At 50.2% G+C, this 25,587-nt stretch overlaps 2 protein-coding genes and 1 non-coding gene across 3 annotated transcripts in view; 2 read left to right on the top strand and 1 right to left on the bottom strand.

Annotated features, from left to right (window-relative positions):
- ITSN1 (intersectin 1) overlaps positions 1–25,587 on the bottom strand; it is a 211,205-nt gene that overhangs the window by 6,175 nt on the left and 179,443 nt on the right. Inside the window, exons 29-34 of the mRNA XM_055313423.1 lie at positions 21,798–21,919; positions 19,917–20,023; positions 13,096–13,279; positions 10,474–10,572; positions 4,542–4,709; positions 252–464 (exon numbers count right to left, since the gene is read on the bottom strand). Coding sequence (XP_055169398.1) covers positions 252–464; positions 4,542–4,709; positions 10,474–10,572; positions 13,096–13,279; positions 19,917–20,023; positions 21,798–21,919 — 893 coding nt within the window. The remainder of the gene's footprint in view (positions 1–251; positions 465–4,541; positions 4,710–10,473; positions 10,573–13,095; positions 13,280–19,916; positions 20,024–21,797; positions 21,920–25,587) is intronic.
- LOC129502169 (60S ribosomal protein L10-like) lies at positions 11,414–12,804 on the top strand. Its single transcript, XM_055313648.1, has 2 exons — positions 11,414–11,468; positions 12,410–12,804. The coding sequence occupies exons 1-2, from the start codon at positions 11,414–11,416 to the stop codon at positions 12,787–12,789; spliced, it is 435 nt and encodes a 144-aa protein (XP_055169623.1). The 3' UTR covers positions 12,790–12,804.
- Positions 12,294–12,426, top strand: LOC129502267 (small nucleolar RNA SNORA70). The gene has a single exon (XR_008662919.1). It is a non-coding gene; the product is annotated as a small nucleolar RNA SNORA70 (small nucleolar RNA).

Genomic DNA, 25,587 nt, shown 5'->3' with positions numbered 1-25,587 from the left:
ACGGTGGCCATTTGGAAGCTAGTAGATGCTTCGTCAATCTAGTTGAATGCTGTTTCTCTTCTGATGGTGCTAGAGCTTCACTGCTTCAGTTACCCTAAACCCTGGCTCACCCCTTTGCTTTCTCCTCTGTGCCACAGCCCCCAAACCCTGCTAACACTCTGACTCCCTTTGGAAACTTTCTATGCGCCACCCCCACCAAAAAAAAAAAAAAAACCATCAACCCTGATATTGCAATCTGGAATCAGACTTACTGTTTTGTACATTTTATACTGCAGGTTAGATTTGGGACTGAAGACTTTGTCGGTGCCGGAAGAGCCCAAGGGCTTTATGATTTGGGTCAGCAGGAGGAAGTCGTTGAAGAGGAAGCCATACAGCTCCTTGTTGCTCTTGGCCTTGTAGAGTTTCCCACTGTGCAGAAACTTGCGTGGCCCCAAGCAATTGGTCACTGAATTGAACACAAGTTGCTGAGAAAGGAAAACAAAACCCAAAGAACACACGATGAAATGAGGTCATTTTTTTTATTTTTGTATTTCTGTGCCTGAAAGCCCGGGCTCCATCAGAATAGGAGACTGGGACCCAGGGGGCCTGTATCTGAGGCTCAAATCAAGGACTGCTTTAAAGACTTCAGGCGGTGCCTTTCAGAGCCAAAGAGTCAATGTCAAAGACACAGTTTCGGAGATTCCAAATATCCAGATGAGTCTTGAGTATAATTCCTGCTGCTTTCTCCGTAGGGGTCTATTAGTGTCTCAGGGATTGGTGCCCCTCCTTACTTATTAGGAAATGGGAAGCGGAAAGAAAATTCTCAGCCCTCTCCCACCTCAATGAGTATGTGCTATGTCCATGCTCCGGGCAGGAATCGGCTCCAGTGATGACCCCACACAGGCTCAGACAGTCCTTTGGGCCTCTGGAAAGCAGCCACTATTAATTATTTATTTATTTATTTATTTATTTATTTATTTATTTACTTACTTACTTTTATTCTCTGTATAATTCTACAGGACATATGCTACTTTCCAATCTGCAGATAGAGTCCAGGCCCCTAGCACGTGGGAGACTGCAAAACTCAGGGGCGCTGGGTGACGCCTCAAAGCCAAGCAGAGCAGACACAGTGTCAGTGCACATTAAATCTCTACCAACTCACTCATCCTGAAAATGTGAAGGGGAAACTCTTTTCCTGCCACTTCCCAAATCTTGGACCTGGTGCCAAGGGCTGCTGAAACCTGACTCTACCATCCCACTGGGCTCTTTCATCTCATGTGAGCAGTTTCTAAAGGGGTGGAGGTAGACTGAGGCAGAAACATGACCCCATTAGGACCCCCTTTTTTGGTAGAAGGAGAGACTGAGGGAGGGAAAGGCCACAGTTGTGCCCAGGCAGCAATAGGATCCAGGCAAGTGTCAGTTCCTCTTGGCCCCCACCTGCCCACACTTGAGCCCCAGGAGGAAGCTCCACCATCAGCCTTCAAGGGCAATCCTCCCCAGAGCTACGAACCCTGTAGATCTCCTTAAGAAGATAATTTGTGAAGAGGTGACAGGGTGCACACCATGTGTCCCCCAAGAGATGTTGGTGAACACCAATCTCCCTCCATCATGGGAGAAAGAATCAGTGGTGCCTCTGTGGCTGGAGATCCACAGGCATCAAGGAAGAGTGACCACTCCACTGCACTCTTGGCTACAAGGAAGGAGGAGGGCCTCTAATCTCCCCCTGAGGCTCTAGGAGAGTCCAGAAGACTGAATGTTGTACCCTGTCCCCAAATGGGAGCCTTCGGAGAGTATTCGTTACCCTTTCACAACTCTGAACAGGAGTCTGGAGATAAATTTTGCTTGCCTAGAGGGAGTTCAAGCTCCTTGGGGACAGACAACGAATCCAGAGAAGGCAGCCTGGATCACAGAAAGATGATGTCATGTATTCATACTCCAGGTTTGGGGCTTCCATGTGGCCAGGCTAACACTGAATATAAATGAATTGGGAACCGTCATTTCATTTTTCTATCTTAGGACAAGAATGCCAAAGACGGTATGTATTTGAAATCTATTCATGGGTACAAGTCCAGACCTGGGCCAGGAAACAGAAGCCAACACGGCCCCATCCATGATTGTACGGTGAACACCATACAGACGAGACGAAAGCCGGTGTACGAAGCCAGGTAGGAACGATCAATAGGGAGGCAAAGAGTCTATCTCAGAGAGGTACAGAAGCCACACAACTCATAATAAGAGCTTATTTCACGCTCTTATTGCGCTGAGTCCGCCCGATGGCAGCTGCAGGACTCAGGGAAGGGTCCCCTCCCAAAGAGCAGGTCACCACGTAGGCACTGCCGCCTGGCAGGTTCAGGAGCTGGTCAGGCGTGTTGTGTGCAGGAACAAGGCAGAGCTCCTCTGGGTGACACACACGCCTTGCTCGCCCTGGCTTCAGCTTGCCCCATAGCCTTATCACCTCTTGCTCTGCAGATGCCCTGCTCAGGACGTGCTCTCCACTGGGACGCCCGCCCCCTGGATTCCATCCTGGACAGATAACGTTATCCTTCAACACGAAGCCAAGTGTCTCCTTCTCCGATGCTTCCCTGAATCCCCCTGTGACTGTCCCTTCTTCCCCACCGGCACCTGCACCTCATTCTGCCTGCATCTTGTTGTAAGCACTGGGTCAGCCCCCCCACTTTATCCAGAGTCATAGGACCCAAGGGAGGGAGGGGGTCCCATCTTACTGATTTTCGTGTCCTTTGTGTTTAGCACTGAGCAATGGCACATGGGCAGGTGCTCGAGAAATGTCTACTGAATGGACAAGTGGATGAAAGAATAAGCCAACCAACCAGTGACTGCTCCTGGATTGCATATCAACCCAGAACCCCATGCTCCCACAGCTTTGCCAATCACACACCTACACTGAAGGCAGACGGGGAGGTGAGGCAGGCGAGGAACCCCTGGTGGGGAGCCAGTGACCACCCCCTGAAGCACTGGAAGAAGGAAGAAGCCACAGGGACAGTGGGTGAGGGGGACTCTCATTCTCCCTGGGCATTTTGGTAAACCCTAGTGAACGGTGGGTGCACATGCACATGTGTATGGGTGTGTGCACACGGCCACAGACGTGGATGCAGAGGCAAAGAGAGAGAGGGAATACAGGCAGAAAGAATCAATGAAACTAAAGGAAAGGTAAGCGACAAGAAGAGAATTAAATACCAGGAGAGAAACTTCTGTTTCCGGCAGACTGGTGGACTAGATAGCTGACACAGCCAGTGAAAAATTTAAAAACAGTAACATAGAAAAATGCACTTTCGAAATGCAAGCAAAGCGATGAAAATTCCTACAAAGTAAAAAAAAAAAAAAAAAAAACAACGGTGCAGAGATAGGCCAAAGCCAGAATGAAAATGTCAACCTCCAAAGATCAACAAACCCCAAAGCCGGCTTCAGCCCTGAGAGTGTCTCTTGAATCCACTTGGAAAGCCAGGTGGAGGGCAGGAGACCAGTGATGCCTGGGGGGCCCAGGTGGGCTGCGGGGTCTACCCTGAGATGGCCACAAAAACACTGGCTCCCAGAGGAGGAATGACAAGTAGACTCCAGCACAGAAGGCAGGAACAAGACGACTTGCTTGTTTTTGACCTTGGAATAAGTTGAGATGGAAAAAAAAAAAAGCCCCTGAGAATTTGCAAGAGCGAGATGGCCCTGGCCCAAGTTCGCACACTCGTGTGATCCCCGAGCCCCTCTACATTTAATTTAGGGTGAGGCCAGTAGCAATCCCCGCGGGAGGAATGCTGTTTCAGACCTCAAGGTCCCGCAGATAAAGCTCCTGGGCACCCCGAACTCACAATCAGAAATCACAGCCCAGACAGTGGAGCGGAGTCCGCCGACCAGAGCAAGTCCGGGGCTGCGGGGATTGGAGTGATCGGATCTGGAATGTGCGGGAATATGTTTAAAATGTGTTAAAACAGGGATGCGTGGGTGGCTCAGTGGGTGAGTGTCTGCCTTTGGCTCAGGTCGTGATCCCGGAGTCCCAAGATCGAGTCCCGCATCAGGCTCCCTGCACAGAGTCTGCTTCTCCTCTCTCTGCCTGTCTCTGCCTCTCTCTCTCATGAATAAATAAATAAAATGTCTTAAAAAAATAAAATAAAATGTGTTAAAACACACACACACACAAGCACGGCCACTTGTGCGAGAATAAGACACAAAAGAGAAACCAGCAGGGATCCCTGGGTGGCTCAGCAGTTTAGCGCCTGCCTTAGGCCCAGGGCCTGATCCTGGAGACCTGGGATCGAGTCCCACGTCAGGCTTCCTGAATGGAGACTGCTTCTCCCTCTGCCTCTCTCTCTTGTGTCTCATGAATAAATAAACAAAATCTTAAAAAGAGAGAGAGAGAGAGAAACCAGCAGATCTAATGACATAAAGGAACTTCTGGGACTGGAAAGAACGGGCCCGGTGGCCTGGAGAGGACGGCTAGCAATCTCCCCAACAACCACCCACCCCCGCCGGCTGCAGGGCTAAGCTCGGGGTGGGGGGGCTGGGGTTGGGGGTGCACAGCCCGGGCCCCCCACCTCCCCCAAGGCTGCTACCTCGGACAGGCCTTCGCACTGCACGTGCGCCTGGATCCACTCGAGGCGGTCGGAGTTCTCCTTCTCGCGCACCCCTTCGTTCACCTGCGAACACAGCTCTTCGGCCTTCTCCAGGGCGTGCTTCAGGTGGCTGTGGTCGGGGTGGTTCTCAGGAGTATTTTCCAGGATCTGTGGGGAGTGGGGGGGGACAGGAGGCAGTGGCTTCAGGCGGTGCAGGTGGGCCCCGCAGAGGTGGGCATGGCACCCACCTTTCCCGATGGGTGCCCACGCGGGGAATCACAACTGCAGCCACTGGTGGTTGGCAGGGTCCCCTGGGGAGGCAGGGGAATGACACACGATTTATACCTGGGGGTCAAGGCGGGGGTGGCTGCTGCGAGGGTAACCAGGATGCAGCCTTACACATCTCCCTCCTAGAGATGGCTCTTTGCTAGGTCTGCGCACTCTGGAACACATCTGAGCAAATGCGCGTTTATTCTGTGCAAAACACTCGAAGCCGGAGGTACTACTACTCGAAGTGTAGTTCTAGAGCTACACTTCCTGCGTTAAAATCTGTGCCCCCGGGTTGCCTCCTGGGTGGCTCAGCGGTTGAGCATCTGCCTTCCGCTCAGGTTGTGATCCTGGTATCCCAGGATCGAGTCCCACATTGGGCTCCCCGTGGGGACCCTGCATCCCCCTCTGCCTGTGTCTCTGCCTCTCTCATGAATGAAAAAAATAAAATCCTAAAAAAAAAAATCTGTGCTCTGCCAGTGACCAGCCGTGCTATGGGCCAGTCCCACAAATGTTCTGAGCCTCAGGTTCCTTATACGAAAAATGGGGATGCTCATCGTACCTCCTCTATAAGGATAGCTGGAGGGGTAAATGATTTGATATGGCAATGCACCCCGCAAAGTACCTGGCGCTTAGAAGGTGCCCAACAAATGAGAGTCGTTGCCATCAGATTCTCAAAGGACTTTGGGTATTAGGAGCAGTCCTGAAGAAAGGTTCTGAGCCAGCTTTGGAATGCATGGGGGATGCAGAAGGTGAACCTGCCTAGGCCTTGTCTGCATACAAATAATTCAAATGGACCTAAGCATGAATAATTTCTCACCTCAAAGGTACCCTTTGGCATAAAGTCCTAGGTAAGCACCTAAATTGAGAAAAATGCACATTCTGAGTCCTGTGTCCCCTAGTCATCTCCAACAACAGCCCCACCCTCCAGGCCAATCCTAGCTGTAGTTAGGATCCCTTTGGAAACTCCTGATGTCTCATCCCTGACCATAGCCCAGGGTGTGTGTGTGGGGGGGGGGGGGGTGAGGCTCCCATGTAGCAATTTTCTAGAGCTCTCCAGGTGGTTCTAACGTGCAGGCAAGTCTAAGGACTACCGCTCTAGACCAGGAGCCCACACAACTGGCTTGTGCAAACTTCTTTGTTTTGGTTTTGGTTTGGCTTCCTTTTATTTTCTTTTTCTTCAATTTATTTAAACTAAGAACAACAACAACAAAAAAAAAACCCCACAAAAATAGTTTACCTGTTTATACCATCCCCTACCCCTGCCTCTGGCAACCACTAATCTGTCGTGTCTATGAACCTGGGGTTATTTTTTTATTAATTTTTTTAAGATTCCAAATTTAAGGGGATCCCTGGGTGGCTCAGTGGTTGAGCGTCTGCCTTTGACCTGGGGCGTGATCCTGGGGTCTTGGGAATCGAGTCCTGCATCAGGCTCCTTGCATGGAGCCTGCCTCTCCCTCTGCCTGTGTCTCTGCCTCTCTCTGTGTCTCTCATGAATAAATAAATAAAATCTTTAAAAAAAAAAAAAAGCATTCCAAATTTAAGAAAGATTGTATGGTATTTGTCCCTCTATATCTGAGTTTTATCACTTAGCCTAATGCCTCCAGAGTCCATTCATGTTGACACAAATGGCAAGATTTCACTGTTTTATTATGGCTGAATAATATTCCATTATATATTGCATTATATACATTCAACATATATCCACATCACAATTTTTATATGCATTCATCCATCAGTGGATAAGTTGTTTCCATGTCTTGGCTATTATAAATAAGGCAGAGATGAACATGGGGATGCATGTATCTTTTTGAATTTGTGTTCTTATTTTCTTCAAGTAAATACCAAGAAGTGGAACAGCTGGATTGTATATGATAGTTCTATTAATTATTAATTATTAATTTTTTGAGGAATCTACTTACTATTTTTCATAGTGCCTGCACCAATTTACTGTATGCTTTTTGATGCAATTGTAAATGGGATTTTTTTTAAATTTTTATTTATTTATGATAGTCACACAGAGAGAGAGAGAGAGAGGCAGAGACACAGGCAGAGGGAGAAGCAGGCTCCATGCACCGGGAGCCCGAGGTGGGATTTGATCCCGGGTCTCCAGGATCGCGCCCTGGGCCAAAGGCAGGCGCCAAACCGCTGCGCCACCCAGGGATCCCTGTTTTCTTAATTTCTCTTTCCGATGGTTCATTATTAGTGTTTAGAAATGTAACAGATACTTGTGTATTGATTTTCTATCTTACAATTTTACTGAACTTGTGTATTAGTTCTAATAGTTTGTTTTATTTTGTTTCAAAATGAAAATGGGCTTATTAATTTCTCTAATGATCAGAGTGTCATAATTCAGAAAATTCGGGAAGTAATGAAGATCCTAAAAATCATCCGTAATCTCCCCATCTGGAGAGAATCTATATATTAGTCAAATGCTTTGCCTACACACACACACACACACACACACACACACTTTTTAGAAAATAAAAAACTGAACCATACTACCACACTACACTGTACCATTTTGCACACTGTTTTTTCTCCACTTCATAAGTTATGTCATTTGATGTCCATTTTATGTGGACCTATGCTATCATTTGTTTCCTTCAAATATTTTACTTACTTATTCATGAAGAGACAGAGAGAGCAGCAGAGACATAGGCAAAGGGAGAAGCAGGTTCCCTGCCAGATACGGGACTTGACCCCAGGACCCTCAACCAGTGAACCACCCAGGTGGCTATCACTTTTAAGGACCCTATGATATATCATTCTAAGGATGAACTACCAGTCATTTAAATATTTCCCTTCCCACACAGTTTCATATTGTTCCTAATTTTTCAATATTTCTGAGATTATTTTTGCAGAATAAATTCCTAGAAGGGGAGGTGTTCAGCCAAGAGAATCTGCAGTTTGATCTGTCTGTCCATCACCCTCCAAAAGGCTGATCCACTCTACCTTCGACCAGCATCTTTGCTCACCCTGGCGACCTACATTTTCAAGATATGCCTATCTGGCAAGCCCAAAACAAGGTATTTTCTTCTTTTGTTATGCATCTCTTTTATTATGTAGTTATCTTAAGCTTTTTGTATATTTAGTATACAAGTGTACTAAATGATAAAGCTAATGTTTATGTACTATTTAGTAGGAGCCAGGTACTTTCCATATACTACCTTGGTTAATTCTCATAACCCTTTGCAGTAGGTATTATTAGTGTCCCTAATTTACTGAAGAAATTGATGCTCAGAGAGGAGCCTTGTACCCCAAGGGCACGTAGCAGCGGTACTGAGATTCAAACCCAAGCAGCCTGGCTCCTATGTGTTCTTCACCGCTACTCTACACTGCCTGTCAGAAATATCTAGTTGTGTATTTTGCCTATTTTCCAATTGGAGTATTTTTTTCTTCTTGAGCTGTACGTTGCCTTACATAGATGATAGATAGATGCATACATACATAGGTATAGATGGGTAATCTATGGATATTTCATATCCTACTTACTTACTTACAGTCTGAAATGTGGTTAGCCAGCTTACACCTATCATTTGCCTTTCATTATTGTTCATTATATTTTGTCACACAGAAATTTTTAAGAAAATGCTTATGCAAATAGTATATTAACACATTCTTGATATGCAAGATTCAAAGAATACAGAAGTACATAGAGCAAATGTGGAAGTTCCCCTCTCACTATCCTACCCCAGAGGTAATCATGTCAATACACTGAAGGGCATCCCTTGAACTCCTTTTAGATGCTCTGTACACATTTAATAATCACATCTCATTTTTCCTCTGTTTGACAAAATGAACCGCACTGTAAGATATCTCATGATTTTTTTTACATACATAGAAGTCTCCTTATTTTTAAAAATATTTTCAGTGTACAGATCTACCGTAATTTATTTGCTTTAGCTAATATCTAGGTTGTTTCCAGAATAAAATATTTTTTACGTTTGCTACAACCCTAAATCTTTTAAGTTTCTGCCCTTAGTGCCACGCTAAGAATTTCTCCACCTTAGCATCATAAACGGTATTTCATCTTAGTACTTTTGTGGTTTTCATATGTATCTTATAACTGGCCACCTTTTAATATTCTCTTCCTGGGGCACCTGGGTGGCTCAGAAGGCTAAACATTTGCCTTCGGTTCAGGTCATGATCCCAGGGTCCTGGGATCAAGTCCCACATTGGGCTCCCTACTCAGCAAGGAGCCTGCTTCTCTCTCTCCCTCTCCCTGCCACTTCCTCTGCTTGTGCTCTCTCTCTTTCTCTCTCTCTCTCTCTCTGTCAAATAAATAAATAAAATCTTTTAAAAGAAAAAAAAGAGGAGCACCTCAGTGGCTCAGCCAGTTAAACGTCTGCCATCGGCTCAGGTCATGATCTCAGAGTCCTGGGATCCAGCCCCAACATCAGGGTCCCTGCTCAGTGGGGAGTCTGCTTCTCCCTCTCTCTCTGCCTGCCACTCCCTCTCCTTGTGCTCTTTCTCTCTCTCTCTCTCTCTCTCAGATAAATAAATAAAATCTTTAAAAAATAAAAAAAGAATAAGAGGTATCAGTATGAACTCATGGGTTTTAATATGCATTATTATCTACATGAATTGATCTAGAAATAAATATAAATGTATGTGTGTACACTTAGATCTTTTTTTTTTTATTTATGATAGTCACACACACAGAGAGAGAGAGAGAGGCAGAGACATAGGCAGAGGGAGAAGCAGGCTCCATGCACCGGGAGCCTGACGTGGGATTCGATCCCGGGTCTCCAGGATCGCGCCCTGGGCCAAAGGCAGGCGCCAAACCCCTGCGCCACCCAGGGATCCCGTATGTGTGTACACTTAAATAAAAGTATGTGTGTATGAATATAACATACATATATACATATATTCCTGACTCTGCCACTGAGGGACCCAAAAGGCAGTAACACTCCAACAGCAATGAGCACCCCAGTACCCAGATATGGATTTCTAAAGTCTCCATTAAAGGGAACCTGAGGGGCGCCTGAGGTTGAGCGTCTGCCTTGGGCTCAGGGAATGATCCCGGGGTCCCGAGATGGAATCCCACATCGGGCTCCCCGCAGGGATCCTGCTTCTCTCTCTGCCTGTGTCTCTGCCTCTCTTTGTGTCTCTCACGAATAAATAAATAAAATCTTTTTTAAAAGGGGGGGTGGTGGGGAACCAGATCTAAAACCTCTCTCCAGGAGGTATGCCCCCTGTGGTTATATAATCACAGGCTCAGAGTATGTCTGAGTCTGCTCACTCATATTACAGAGAGAGACACTGAAATCCTATTTTTTTTTCTTTTGGTATTGGCTTCACAATGGCTTTCTGAAGATGGGTAGTAGGCATGACATTTCTTTCTGCTTCTTCCTGGGAAAATCAAGGCACTAGGGCATTATACCTCTATTAGGAAAAGAACCAAAGAACGAAGATTTCCTTTTCCAACTTATGAGGTGAAAACCACTGGTTCTCAGAGCTTAAGACTGTATATTATTAGCTCTTTTCACCATAAACAGTTTTTCTTTCTGAGTTACCGGGCAGATGCTTCCAACATCCCCTTGGTGTATGATTCTAGGCAACAGATACCAGGTGCGTTGGCTGGAGAACTTGCCAATGACCCCAGGTCCCTGAAATGCTGAGAAAGCATTTCTCTGCTTGAAAAGGCAAGACGGGCACTTACATTTTTAATGATCAGTGGGTATCTCGTTACGCGTTGCATAGGCTTCAGGATAAAACTAGAGAGTGGCATCCCTTTACATCGAGGGTCCATTGCCAGCCTCTGAAATGAGAGATTTTTTTTTAATGTACTTAAGAAATCTGAAAAATCTGGTCAGTGACATCAACTCCCCACCCAACACATTGTCTCATTTATCTAGACGAGAAGGAGAATAGAGGGGCCTGGAGTTGGAAGAGCCTGACTCACTATTCTGGCCCCAGATGGAGGTCGGAGGCCTGTAGATGTGACTCAGCCACCGGAGTTAACATCTGCTCTGCTGATTCAGCACACGCTCCCTGGGACATATGGTCCCCCCCTTACAGAGGCGAGAGTCTGTCTTTCCAGAGAGCATTTCTTGTTACTGTCAGACCTTTTTAACAGTCCAAGAGTGAGACACAAGACCATAGAGTTAGAATAGAAATGTCCCTTCAGTCCCAGAGATGCCAGAAGGGCTAAATCTCATTGCCTGGTGCAGATGGAGCCTGCACACACCCGTGGGAGCCCCGGGCAGGCGGGGGACAGTGGAGCTGAGACATGAGGCAGGGGAGGACTACAATCTCAAGGCCTGCGGCTTGTCCCCGGCTTAGATCGCCTGTCCCTTTTGTCAACTCGACAAAGATGATCCCATCCGTAAATCACAGGGATTACGTGGTGACTCAGTCCTCAAGTTGAACGCCTTAGAATCGGGCAGCTGCCCTGACCTGGGCCCCAGGTCCTGAGAAGTAAGTGTCAGCGCCTGAACCTGCTCCTGCCTGGACATCATCATTCCAGGAACACCTCAAACTTGGCAAAGGTGTGTCAGACCCCCGCAGGGATGAGGTGAGGAGAGGTGATGAGGGAGGGAAAACAAGCCCTCTGCCCTGGATGGTGTCAGCATCTCCCTCAAGTTCAAGTGCAACCAGTGATGAACTCAGCCTGCCATGTGCCGGGGGAGGACTGGCCGTTGGCTGAAAAGCCAGGTGGCCCACCATCTGCTCTCCAGTCTCTGGACCACCCTGGGCCTGCTTCTTTCCGTATCTCTCCCCTTCAAATGACATTAGAACGCCCCCTATTAATTGGATAGCGAATCAACGCTTTCATGTTGAGAAACACCAGGTGAGAAAGAGAGAACAGGCCTGTGGGATGCTTCGGTCAAGGAGAGACCACCCTTGTACCTCACAGTGGTGATTCCACTGATTATGATACCACTGATGATGGGAATTCCACTGGGATTCCCGTGGATTCCCATAATCCACGGGTTTACGGAGGAGGAGGGAATGGCCTGCCCCCAAATGCACGAGATACAAAGAGAAGCCTGCTGTTAGTATGATTGGTCTATTCACCAAAATATAACTGAGGCTCAGCAGCAGTTATTTGATGCTTTTCCTGTGGTCTTTTTCTCTGGGAGATTTGGGGGTTGTAGAGTGGGCCAGTGGGGCCAGCAGGGACCCACCCTGGCCAAGGCCAAGTCCCAGGGCCTGGGGCCTCCAGCAGCATGGGGTCCACCTCCCCAGATGTCCCTTGTGGGGACACACAGCTCTCAAGACCCCCATTGCCCCCAGGGCAGAGGTCCTGGCATCCCACCCTCAGCCCCAAACACTTCTCAGAGCCTGAAGCCAACCACAAGAACCAACTGGGAAATGGACAAAGGATCTGTTGGGATTCCTGGCCATTCCCTCTGCAGCAAATAACAGGGCGTGGGGAGGTGCTCAGACCAAACGGAAGGGGGAACCTGAGATGCACCAGCCCCACCGGCCCGACAAATGAGACGGATGATTTAAACCTGCATCCAGGTAGCACCGTGTCTGCAGCCAATTAAGCCGACTGTGCTCTTTCTCCCTGGGGGCCCAGTGTGCCATGCTGCAAACAGTAGCCTCCGCGGTAGTGTATACAGCCTGTTGATTGTATGGGTTGCCCTAAGGGACCTTGGAGACAGCCCTTTGTGGTCGACTTCGAGGTCTGACATCAAGCTATCTCCAATCTAGGCTGCAGACAGGTATGCGAGGTGCCTTTGGGAAGCCCCAGGGCACAGTAGCCAGGGTCCACATTGGCCAAGTCATCATGTCCATCCGTACCAAGCTGCAGAACAAGGAGCATGTGATTGAGGCCCTACGCAGGGCCAAGTTCAAGTTCCCTGGCCGCCAGAAGATCCACATCTCCAAGAAGTGGGACTTTACTAAGTTTAATGCGGACGAATTTGAAGATATGGTGGCCGAAAAGCGGCTCATCTCAGATGGCTGTGGGGTCACATACATCCCTAGTCGTGGCCCCTTGGACAAATGGAGGGCTCTGCACTCATGAGAACCTTGCACCACCCGAACCCTATTCATGCCCACCAATAAATCCTGCTTCCTGTCAAAAAAAAAAAAAAAAGTAGCACCGGGACCACCCGGACCGCGGACCAGCGCTTGCAGGTGCAGGGCCGGCCTGTCCTCTCCAAGCCTCTGCTCACAGCCACACCTGCCTGCCACTGTGGGGCCCTGGTCCTCAGCCAAGCCCCGGGCCTGGGGGCCCTCCTTAGCAGGAATAGGCTTGCAGGCTTGAATTCGCCCCTTGCACACCCAGCTGCCCCAAGTCAGCCACTCGGGGGCAGGGGGGGCTCCTTACTTTGACAAACTCCTTGAAGTCCGGGGCCTCGTCGGTCTTCTGCTGGATGAGGGCAGCCCCGTTGAGCTGACAGCTGCAGAAGCGGATGTAAGGCTGCATGTGCGGCAGCTGGGCCGTCAGGATGTCGCCGATCATCTTCACGGGCATCTTCTCCCCCGACATCTTCTTGCGGACCCTCAGCGCTCTGCACGGGAACACGGCTAGTGAGCGGCTGGCACACGTCGAGGTGGCTCGGGGGCACACCGCGGGGCGCACACCCGGGGCGCTAAGGGGGCTACGGGGACACAAGGGACAGAAGGAACCGGTCTAGTGCTACAGGGAGCTGTCACCCGGGCATTTTTCTTTGGCAGGATGGCTGTTTGCTGGTTCTTGGGAATAAAAACTTTTCAAAGAAATCTTTGCCGAACAAGTCAGCATAAGAAATATTTATTTATTTATTTATTTATTTATTTATTCATTCATTCATTCATTCATTCATTCATTTATAATATTTTTATATATAAAAACTTTTCAAAGAAATCTTTGCCGAACAAGTCAGCCTGAGAAATATATGTATATATATTTTATTTATTTATTTATTTATTTATTTATTTATTTATTTATATAAAATATTTTTTTATTTTTTTTTCTCATGGAGAAATAAGGGACTCGTTTCCTGCATAACCCAGACAGGATCTCTGTGTTGATGTCTCATTTTATGGACTATTTGTGGCAGAAGTCCCAGGCTAGCGTGGCCCCGGCACTGAGTCTGCTCTGGGCCAGTGCCACCCGTGGGAGGCTACTGTGGCCAAGGGACACGGAGGCTCATTTTCAGACTAAACAGAACACAATCAAGATGGTAAATCAACTGCCACAGAAAAATAATCCCATGTTGTTCACCAAAGCCAGGTATAAAAGATTGTCTGAACTCTCTGTGCCAAGCACTGCTTCATCACTCTGGCTAATTTGAAGGTACTGGGATTACGGAGTTCCGAGGAGAGAAGCCTGTTTATAGGATAATGGGCCAATGAACCCAAACGATTCATATCCTGGAAGCTGTTAAGAGGCTGAAGGGACTGGGAAGCATTTGTTTTGGGATCCGGCTGCAGTCTGAGCGTTGGGGCCGTGAGAGCCCGGACTGTGCTCCCCCCGTTCCAGCTCCAGTGTGTGACCTCCTGACATCAGCCCCTAGAAGGGCACGTCACTGAGCTTCTACCCAGCAATGACAGCCATGTGCTACGAGGGCAGAGCCACAACCTGGGAGGCCATGACTGTGCTCTGCCTCCCCAGGGAGGGAGGGAGGGAGGGATGGATGGATGGATGGATGGACGGACAGACAGATGGATGGATGTATGGACAAACACAACAGAATGGCATATGATTTTAACATAAGGTTGGGAGGTTGTTATTATAAATTCCTTTGACCGCCTTCCTGGCCATATTGGAGAAGCCCCAAGGGAAGGATAGGGCTTTATGAGAATTCCAAGGAAGCTTTGCAATACTAGCATTAGCCTTTCAAAACTTCAGACCACTTTACTTTCTTCTTCCTCCATTTTTTGGCTAAAGGAAAAATCCTTGGACTGGGCAAACCAGTCAAGGAGAGAAATTTTAGGGGACAGTAAGTTACATGGTCTGAGCAATAAGAAATCCCATCTCTGGCAGATGCCCTTGTAGGGAGAGGCTCTGGTCAGCACTGGCTGCTTGGTGTGTGAGGGGCTGAATGGCCACTGCTCACTGAGGGGGTCGGGATGGAATATCTCCCAACATGTAGAAATTTGCTCAAGGGTGATGCCACCCCCAATTCTGGGGAACTGGAGCCCTACGTAACCATGGTATAAACTTGCTATGGATGGAAACAGGAAGAAATTCCATCGTTCCATCATTTTTGTATGAAGAGGAACAAAATAGTCTTTCTCTCAGGGAATGGAAGTACCCTCAAACCTCCCCCACCCCGACTCTTTTGCTTTTAAAAAATCATGGAGGAGACCAGGAGAAGAAGAAAGGGCAACACATGGCCATTGTGTTGAAGAGGCTAAACCAGTGCCTGGGTTCTGGAGTAACTTGTCCTGGACAGACTCAACTTGTCCAACCAGGGGACAGGTCTACAGTCAGGCTCCTACTATGGACCAGGCACCTGTTAGGTTCCGTTGCCGGTCTCCTCCTGGGATGTTCTACTGCACAGGCAGGACTTTCTAGGACCGGGCCTCAATGGATTTGAAAGGAGGGTGTCAGCGACACCTGGGTGGCTCAGTGGTTGAGCATCTGCCTTTAGCTCAGTTCATGATCCCGGGATCTTGGGATCCAGTCCCACATTGGGCTCCCTGCAGGGAGTCTGCTTCTCCCTCTGCCTGTGTCTCTGCCTCTCTCTGTGTGTCTCACATGAATAAATAGAATCTTAAAAAAAAAGAAAAGAAAAGAAAGGAAGGAAGGAAAGAAGAAAAGGAAGGAAGGAAGGAAGGAAGGAAGGAAGGAAGGAAGGAAGGAAGGAAGGAAGGAAGAAAAGAGGGTGTCACCGGGCTCGGGGCTCATGTGACTCAGTCGCCACAGCTCCACCCATTGGTAACCTGGGTCATCACCTCATCTAACCTTCCTGGGTTCAAGGCCTTGAACAGCCGGGGTAATCAATCAGCTAATGAGCATTTCAAAGAGTGCTCGGTTGTTTGCTGGGTGCATGAGTGCTCCTGACCCTCTGAAGTCCACCGAGCAAGCGCTGGCCTGACGTCCTATGCATCCTATGGGTCAAACCCTCTTGTACGTCCATTGCTTATTCTCCCCACTGGCTGTTGGCGGAAGCCCAGTGACTTGACCAAACTCCCGCGACTGATAACTGACCCAAGCTGTGCTCGAACCCAGGTGCTGTGAGGCCAGGGCTCGCGGTCTGTAAGCAGCGAGCCTGGGGCATCAGGCACAGCACCCAGACCCTGTGCTCCCCCCCGGGTGCCCCTGCCACCTCGACTTCTCTCTGTCTGCTCCCTTGCCCGCGGCTCCTCTCCCCGCCACCACTCCTGGCATCTCCGTGCCCCACCTCACCCTCCCGCCCCCCCAGCCCAAAGTTCCCTCCACCCTGTCTCTATCCCCGAGCTAGGTTACTCCTTGTATTTGTTTTCTGCTTAGAATAAAAGTATGTCTGGGGGCACCTGTGTGGTTCAGTCATTAAGCATCTGCCTTTGGCTCAGGTCATGATCTTGGGGTCCTGGGATCGAGCCCCGTGTGGGGCTCCCAGCTCAGCAGGGAACCTGCTTCTCCCTCTCTCTCTCTGGCTATCTCTCTCTCTCTCAAATAAAGAAAATCATTAAAAAAAAAAATACATAGGGCAGCCCTGGTGGCTCAGCGGTTTAGTGCCGACCTTTGGCCCAGGGCGTGATCCTGGAGTCCCAGGATCAAGTCCCACATCAGGCTCCCTGCATGGAGTCTGCTCCTCCCTCTGCCTGTGTCTCTGCTCTCTCTCTCCGTCTCTCAAGAATAAATCAATAAAAATCTTTAAAAAAAAAAAGAAAAGAAAACTGTTGAAATACGTGTTTCCATAAGGAAATCAAAACTGGAAAAGAAATATTTAAAAATAAATAAATTAAAAAATACATAAATAAAATTATGTCTATCTTAATTAAGTTAAAAAGGTCACTTTTTTTTTTTTTTTAGATGCTCCTTCATTTTTCTCCAAGCAAGGAGGCAGGAAAGGAGATTGATTAAAGGCAAACAGCTCCCAGGACCTGGGTTTGCGTGGCCCTACGTCACGTCTGCATCCCCTCTGCTATCACTCCTGACAGCTGGGCCGAGGCACCTGCTCTTACTGTGAAAAGATCCTTCTTCCCTCCTCTGCTTCTTAAAAGCAAATTTCACAGCTCACCAATAAGACAGCGAATCATCCGTTCTAACTGCCTACCAGAGGCCTCATTAGTAGGAAGTCCCTAGGCCCCAGTTAGCACCCCTTTATTTTCATTTATTTACTTCTTCTTTATCTGTTTCCTAAGTCCCATGTCCTCCCCACTCCCACCAAGCACAAGGAGTCACTGGCTCTTGGGTCAGGAGGGCCAGATATGCAGCTGCTCACTAGTGACCGTGCAGGGAGGGCTGCCTCATACTCTCTATCCAAACACGCCTTCCTCTGCCAGCCTGCAAGGAGCCCTAAAATCTCCCCATCATCGGGGTCATTCCTTTGCATGAGGAAATTAAGGCGATGCAATGAAGGAACGTAGCAAAATGTTCCTGGTACAATCTACAATATGGGCGCTCACCCCATAATTCTTTTCGTTTTTCTGTATGTTTAAAAATTTTCTAACTAAAAAATAAATTAAAATTTTAACGTATTGAAGAGAAGCAAAAGAAATCAGGCCCCCAGGAGGCTCCTATTAAATATTTTTTCTAGAATAGGAAACCATTAGAAAATTCACCGAAACTGATGAGGACAGAGGAAGGGGACAGAGCTCAGGGACACCGTGAGGGGAGAGGGTGCTGTCGGGGTACATGGACATGATTGACAGCGGGCCAGTAGTACAGCCGACCTCCTTGCTCCTCAGAATACCCCCGCATGCCCCACAGGGCGAGCACCATGACTGCACTTTTACAGGCCCCAAAACAAGGGGTCCAAGGAAAACTGCCCAGAACAAGTTAGAAGATGCTGGAGCCCAGACAAAAACTTAGGACAGGGACACCTGGGTGGCTCAGTGGTTGGGCATCTGCCTTTGGCTCAGGCCGTGATCCCGGGGTCCTGGGATCGAGTCCTGCATTGGGCTCCCTGCACGGAGCCTGCTTCTCCCTCTGCCTGTGTCTCTGCCTCTCTCTGTGTGTCTCTCATGAATAAATAAATAAAATCTTAAAAATAAAATAAAAATAAAAACCTTAGGGCATTTGCCTCCTGGTTCCACATTCTTTTCCGGGGGGGAGGGGGGGAAGGCCAGCCCTGGCTGGGACATCCGCGGGTCACCCACAGAGCAGCCTGGGCCCGGCTTGCCTGGTGTGTGTCGTGAGGCACTGGCCCTCTCCCAGCCCAGCTCCCCCAGCGGAAACAGGGCCCTGGAGCACATCGGCACCAACGGGAGGAAGGAGCACGCGGGCCTGGCCAGGACAGGGCTCCGGGAAGGGGCTTCTGCTTCCCTGACAGGACAGGAGGGAGGGTGAAGTGGGGGGACCACGGAAAGGTACGGGGGGCGATGCCAGCAGCGCTTTCAGTCGGGCCTGCCCCGATGGGCGGGTGGCGGGGGCACCTGGGCACATCAGACACATCTCCCACCTGCCCACCCCCCACTGACGGCTGCCCAAGGTGGGGGGGTTAATTTGTAGGTATATTTTCAACAGAAAACTTCTGTGTCTATTTTGGAACAACTTGTCTCCAGCCCTTTAGGCTGAGCGCGTGTTAGGGTCAGGGGCTAACCAGCTCCCCGGCCCCAGGGGATAGGGCGGCCTCTCTCCAAGGCCAGGCACCTGTCATCTAATGACCCCCTAATAACCACCCGATGCAGGAGGTACACTTATCATGCCCATTTCACAGATGAGGACACCGAGGCCCAAAGAGCCTAAGTGACTTGCCCGGAGACACAGCCAGTAGGGCCAGAGCAAGGTGTGAGCCCGAGCGCCTGACCCGGAAGTTTCTGCAGCACCGTTCTGGAGGAGGATGGATGGAAACACTTTCTCCAAGCACCCCTCGGGGTCTCCTCTGAGTATTAGTTCTCCAGAGCACAGAGAAAAGCAGGTGTCATAGTTTTGCTTCACATCCAGCTCTCTCTCCATCCCTCAACCGCCCCCAAACACACACTCAGGAAAGTGGGGACCAGGATTTATAAGAACAAGGGGTCACATGTAGGAAATGGCTACTGGCTCATTCCGTGAATGTCTTGATCAGGAAGGGATGCCGGCTCCCGGGGCTGCTCTCCACCCCTGGGCCCAGCGGAGGACGGTCCTCCCAGGCTGGCTGTATCCACGTGGACCTGGGCCTACTCTGTGTTCTTAGCCAGGGATGTTCCAAACCATGGCCCCCTGGGCCCTGATGTGGGGAATTCTTTGTAGAACTGGTCCCAACCGACGTTGGGACTCTCATGATGACATAATTCCCTCCCCTGACCTCACAGCTGGGGACCCAGAGGCTCAGAAAGGAAGGACAGGGAACTGGTCTGCTGACTCCAGGCCCAGAGCTTCCTCTCTGGCCCTGCACTTTGCATCTGGAAACTGAAATGGGAATAAAATATAAGCAGCTCCAGGGACGCCTGGGTGGCTCAGTGGTTGAGCCTCTGCCTTCAGATCAGGTTGTGATCCCGGGATCCTGGGATCAAGTCCCACATCGGGCTCCCTGCATGGAGCCTGCTTCTCCCTCTGCCTGTGTCTCTGCCTCTCTCTGTGTCTCTCATGAATAAATAAATAAAATCTTAAATATATATATCCTCTTGGGGCATGGATCTGAGGAAATTGATGGGTAGCAAATGTTCCTATTGTTTTTCCACCTGCAGGAGCCAAGAAGGTCCCACAAGAACATTCGCCCCAGGACCCCCGGGTCTGTGGGCAGGGGAGTGGGGAGCTGCCCAGGCCCTAGGAAGGAGCAGATCCGCGGTCAGGAGCCACCCCTGGCCCGCTCCAGAGTCCCTAGACGCCCCCCGTACAAGCAAGACTTTGGCATTCAACTCTCTGCAGTGACAGACTAGGGGGCGTGGGAGGGTGGCTGTTTCTGGAAAGCATGGGGGGGCGCAAAGGAGCCATGGTGCTTGTGAGTGGAAATGAGCGAAAGAGGAGGGGAGAGACACACAGGGCGGCATGCATGGGGACACACGGACGCACCCACACAGAAGTGCTAGTGTATGAGAGCCGGGGGGGTGGGGCGCGAAGCGAGGCTGGGGTTACGGGGAGAGGCTTACTTCAATAGTTTGATATTACACATAATCAGCTCCTTCCAGTTAACAAAAATCATAGCACCCTCTTTTTCTGTCAGCAGCTCAGACTCCATCAGGGGTTTCTGAAAGATCTACAGGTGCAGAAAACGAAGCAGTTCAGAAAGCAAACAGTTAGCTTTACAACTCCAACACGCGTCTGCACCCTTGTGGGGGCTGGGGGGAGGCCCGGAAGCTGACCTCCCCGCCTTCCCGCAGCTTCTGCAGTAGACGGCCCCTCCTCTACCTGCCTGAGCGGTTGGGGGGGGTCCCCAGCAGGTGTGCACTGTTCGACAAGGGGGGGGCAGCTGAACTCCAGAGGATGGGCCTTATCTCCAGCAGGACAAAGGTGAGAGGCCTGTGCAGAGTCATGCACACTCATATCTGCCCACTGAGGGGAGTAGGGGAGGGGAGTGGGGCGGAGTGGGGGCTTCAGGATGCACGTGGCAGGATCTGCTGCCCAGACAAGCCTGGGGCATCCCTAAGGGAGCAGCTGTGGGCAGCAGGGCCTCCGACAGAGAGCCTGGGTGGAGGTTTCTGCAGCTCGGCTAGGCCCTCGGCCTGTGCTGGGTGGGCCTCGGGTAAGGACTGGCTGTGGCTCTGGGAAGGGAAAGAGCCTGCCCAGGCTCCAAGCTCTGTGTGGCTGGGTGGCTCGGGGTGCATCACAGCTCTTGGCCCAGCCCCACGTGGTGGTGAGGCCCTGCCTCCAAGGAGGTCATTGTCTACCTCCGGAGGTGGGCTGCTCTTCTGAAGGGTCTTTAGACAGGGGACAGCCTATCATTGAAATAAACGTGGTCAGGCTTGGGCTGTCCCCTGGGAGCCCTATTCTTCACGCATTCTCAGGCCGACGTTGAAGCTGGCATATGCCAGCCCACTGCACACAAGGGCCACGTCACAGGGCAGTGACACTCTCATCCTAGGCATCCTAGGTTGTGCATTTAAGTGACAGTCAAGCGTCCTGAGGAAGGGGCGCCTTTTTTGAGTGTTCACTAACATGTCCTAATGCAGGAATGGTGGCCTCCTGGACCAGGAATCCATCCCACCTCCTATACTCATTCAACACAGGGCAGCCGGGTGGTGGCTTTCCTGGGGCCCAAGGAGATGGTTGCACAGCGGTTAGATGGTGGGAGTGGGGGGATGGCAGGAGTTTCAAAACTGTTATAGCACTTTTCAAACTGTTGAGTGACCTTCCCATCCAGCCCTACAAACCCCTGTTCACTAATACGGCATTTTCTCATGAGTATGAGCAAAAGGCTTCCTGAAAAGCAGGGGTTCCCAACTCTGCGTCTCCCCCTCCTTCTAGACCAAGAGGCCCAGGCCTTTCAACAGCTACCCAGGGGGAGAGACAAAATGAGGTGTCATTCGGGTCAGGGGAGGGAGTTAGGGGTGTGCATCAGGACCCGAGAAGAAACATCTTCATTCTCTGCAGCAGATTTTCCTCAGGGGGAAATTGTACCATGAGAACTTGGCCAGGTTGGCTGCCATTTTCAAATGCCAACCCTGAGACCCAGGAGACCATGTGACAAGCTCGATGGCATCAACTAGTTGGTGGCTAAGCCCCTAATTCTGAGTAGAGTCTAGACTCTCAATTCCCTGCCCACAGGTCTCCTTCCATACACCTCCTCAGGGACTCATTCACCCCTTGGCATGAGCGATCTCTGCCCCTCTATCGGGATGACTCAGAGGGCCACGGTTGAGAGTCCAACCACCTTCTCTTGGGTATGAATCTCCTATGTGATTTCCCATCCAGATGCCCCCCACATGTCAGAAAATTTCTCAGGCTGAGAATCAGGAGAGAGTCCTCCTTCACAGAGCACCCCCTCCCCACCCTCTCTGCCAGTGCCCCCCAGCACCCACCGTGGCCCTTACCTCTGTGACCAGCTGCAGGTCATTCACATAGTTCTCCTCTGTGACAATGAGCTCATGGATGTATCCTTGTCGCTTTCTCTCCGTTGGGGTCAACATATCCAAGAGGTGTAAGTCTGAGCACCCTGGAAAACACAACCATCGGGACATTTCAGGCCAGGTCGAGGGACGCGCTCGCAGCTTCACAGTGAAGAGCCCCGGGGCCTCATGCCTGCGGGCCCCTGTGGTTTCACTCTAGTTGGCTGTGAGTGCTATGGGTTGAATTTGTGTCACCTAAAAATACACCTGTAAGTCCTAACCCTTGGCACCTGTGGATGTGATCTTATTTGGAAATAGGGTTTCTGCAGATACAATGAAATTAAGAGGAAGTCTTACTCAATGAACGTGAGCCCTAACCCAATATGACTGGTGAGCCCTAATCCAATATGTCCTTATAAGAAGACATAAGACCTGGGTGGTTCAGTCGGTTAAGCATCTGACTCTTGGTTTTGCTCAGGTCATGATCTCATGGGATCGAGCCCCATCTCAGCATGAATCTACTTGAGATTCCCTCTCCCTTTCCTTTAGCCCGTTCCCCTTCTCTCTCTCTCTCTCAAATAAAATAAATAAAATCTTAAAAAAAAAAAGAAGATATACAGAGACAGACAGAAAGAAGGTCATGTGACAACACAGGCAAGGACTGAAGCTGCTATAAGCCAAGGAACCCCAAGGATCACTGGCAGCCATTGGAAGCTAAGAGAATGGCATGGAAAAAAATCTCTCCTAAATCCTCCAGAGGAACATGGTATGGCCAACACCTTGATTGTGGAGTTATCTCCAAAAGTGTGAGAAAATAAATTTCCATTGTTTTCAGCCTCCCCGTTTGTGCCATTTGTTACAGCAGCCCTAGCAAACTAATACAGTCGGCATGCTCTTGCTTCATCAAAACTGCTAAAATAACATCGAAAGAAGACAAAACAGCAATTGACCCATATTTTCTGAGGGCTCACGCCTGCCAGGTGCTGTACAAGGAGCCTTTCATGGACAGCGGTCCTGAAGGCTCACCTAGATCCCACAATCATCACCATTTTACAGACGGGGAAACAAAGGTTTAGACAGGCTGACTCACCCAAGATCTCTCAGCTCGGGGGTGGCCAAGAGTCAAACCTGACACTTTGACACCAGAAACTGGGCTCTACCTCAGAACACTACTGTCGGGTCCAAGCTACAGGAGGGGATCAAGTTATCCCAAGGTCGGATTTGGGAGGAGCGAAGTGGCTGTGCTGAGGCTCCCGATGGGCCTGGGGAGATAGGCGTGGAGTGCATTCAGACGGCGCCCCCTAAACGGAGCCAGGCTGCTGCCCTGAGCCTGTGGAACTGAGCAGCAGGCCTGCAGACAGACAGGGAAACCCCTCCAGCGGCAGGCAGGTGGGCACAAAGGTGGCCCCAGGTGCTTGAGACAATGGCTCTGTTGACCTCAAATGGGGCACGCACAGGAGGCGGTGCCTGCCCTTGCCTCTGCTCACTTAGCCGGTCATTTAGGGTTTTGTCTGCATCGAAAATTCTCAGGTTATCAGCAGAGGTTGTCCCCTGACACACTGGGATGAAGGGTGGGGAGCTCTGTTCCCAGGAATGCCCCTCATCCAGGCCTGGCCCCACCTGTTTCAGGCCAGTGGGCTCTCCTCTCCTTTTTGTGGCGGGTTTTTTCATTTAATCACACACACAAAAATCAGATTTTATAAAACAGGCTGAGAGGTGTCCTGGATGTGGGTGGGAGTCGGGGCCCAGAACCCCATTCACTTGCTGTTCTCATACCGTCTCCCCACGAGGGGGCGCGATGGAGCACGACGTGAAAACACCTGTGGCCACCAGTGGGCATCAAGGACTCCAGACCAGCAGCAGCAGCAGCACCAGGAAACTTGTTAGAAATCAGATCATCACCCCCACACACACACCTCATAGGTAGTTATTTGGGCTCATGACCTAGTCAGTATGCTGGAAGCTTCTGGAAATAGAATGATCCCTCTGGGGGTGAATGATATCACTGACTTTTTAGTGAACGTGTTACTGTGCCAGACATTAACTCCGAGTCTGAGTGCTTCCAGGCCTCAGTCTTTTCACCTCCCTGGCCAGATGCGCTTTCTAGAATGCGGCAGCTTCTCTTCCTGGAACAGGACAATTCCAGGATGGGAAGGCAGATGGATGCCGGGAAAGCAGCAGGGATGAGCCTTCCTGACGTTAACACCCTCCACGCCCATCCATCTGAGACCTCATCGAAAGCCACTGCGGTGTGGCCAAGCTGTCGTTCTGCAGGGCCATGCGCTGAGTACAAAGCACAGCGCAGCGCTGCAGCTGAACCTGCGGCCTGGGGCCTCTGCTCAGCCACCAGCCCGGCCCAGCTGTCCCTTGTGACTTGGGGCGTTGGCCGGGCTTTATTTGAACCACTGCCTCGTCGGTGAACTTTCAGGAAGGAAGCAAGTCCTGATGGCTCACTCTGCTCAGTTCGGCCAGCCTCTGCGTGAGCTTCGGTTTCTGGAAAGTAGAGTGATGCCACTGATTTCTTTGCCTTCAGGAGAGAGTCACCCGGGAAACACTCTTCCGTTTGGGAGGAGACACCCCCTTCCTGTTCTGTTCTCACCAAAGCTTCCCATGAGTGGCTCCAAGAGCCCAGGGCTGAGGCCATTTCTTGTTACAGGGCAGGGTGCTGTCCTTGGGGACTTGTCTGAACTCCCATGGCGCAGAGTCTTCCCCTAGAATTTTCAGGACATTCCTTTCTGCAGGGATGTCAGAATATTGTGGATATTGTTTGGGGCTGCAGTTCTAAGACACATCACACAACCACTGTGCGGTGATGTTTGCAGGGATACAAACTGGGCACTGGTCAAAAAAAATAAAAAATTAAAAAAAACCTGGGCCCTGGTTGGACCAGGCTTTGGAAAGCCCCCTTAGGTCACAATTTCCCCTGGAAGGTATGACGGATGCTATCAACTTGGACCCCAGAAAACCCATGGGTACAACACACACAATAGACGCACAATTTGCACACAATTTTTTTTTTTTTGCACACAATTTTATAAGGTCCGCGGGTCCTCTTGAAGCTTGTTTGCAGATCTCATTCATTCATTCCACAAATTATTATTGGATGTCCTACCTATGAGTCTGGCACTAGCTGATGGAGGAGGATTTACAGGGAAAGAGGAGAATGCCTGCCCTCGAGAGCACGCTAAGCCTGGGGTCATCAGCTGGGGGTGGTGCTGACTCCCTCCACAGCCTGAAGGTGGTACCCCCCCACACACACAGCAGGCTGAGGGTGGTGCTGACTCCCCACCAAACAGAGGCTTGTACTGCATCCACTGCTCTGGATTTCAGAAGTTCTTCTGAGTCTTCAAGTTTTACATGGTACAGTTTTGAAGAAGCTCAGAGCCAGAGCAAGAGCACAAGGTCTAGGGTGGATTAAAGCCATCAGTTCCAGAATCCCAGGTGCTGGGGCCAGTGTGGGGTGCACTGGAGGTCTGTTGCACGAGGGCAGGTGGGGGGCATGAGGAGGCCACATGGCCTCCTACTCTGGGCAGCTCCAGCTTTCCGGTCCATCCACCCACAGACCCACATCAGAGCTGATGGAGCCGGGAGAGGCCGTGGGACTCTGGGCTGCTTGGCCCCAACAAATTCCACCCCACACCGTCCACCTACCAGCCTGCCTGGAGACAGGGGCATGGCTCGATTGGCCTCTCCAGGCCTCAGGATGCAACGAAAAGCAGAGATTCTGTGGGGGAGATTCGTCTCAGCATTGTAAGCCAACAGTGTTGGCTTTCAA

The sequence above is a fragment of the Nyctereutes procyonoides genome, unplaced genomic scaffold (assembly GCF_905146905.1).
Source record: "Nyctereutes procyonoides isolate TBG_1078 unplaced genomic scaffold, NYPRO_anot_genome, whole genome shotgun sequence".
In the NCBI taxonomy this organism is placed as follows: Eukaryota; Metazoa; Chordata; class Mammalia; order Carnivora; family Canidae; genus Nyctereutes; species Nyctereutes procyonoides.
The sequence above is the reverse complement of the archived record's forward strand: the minus strand, read 5'-3'. Positions and strand labels throughout refer to the sequence as shown.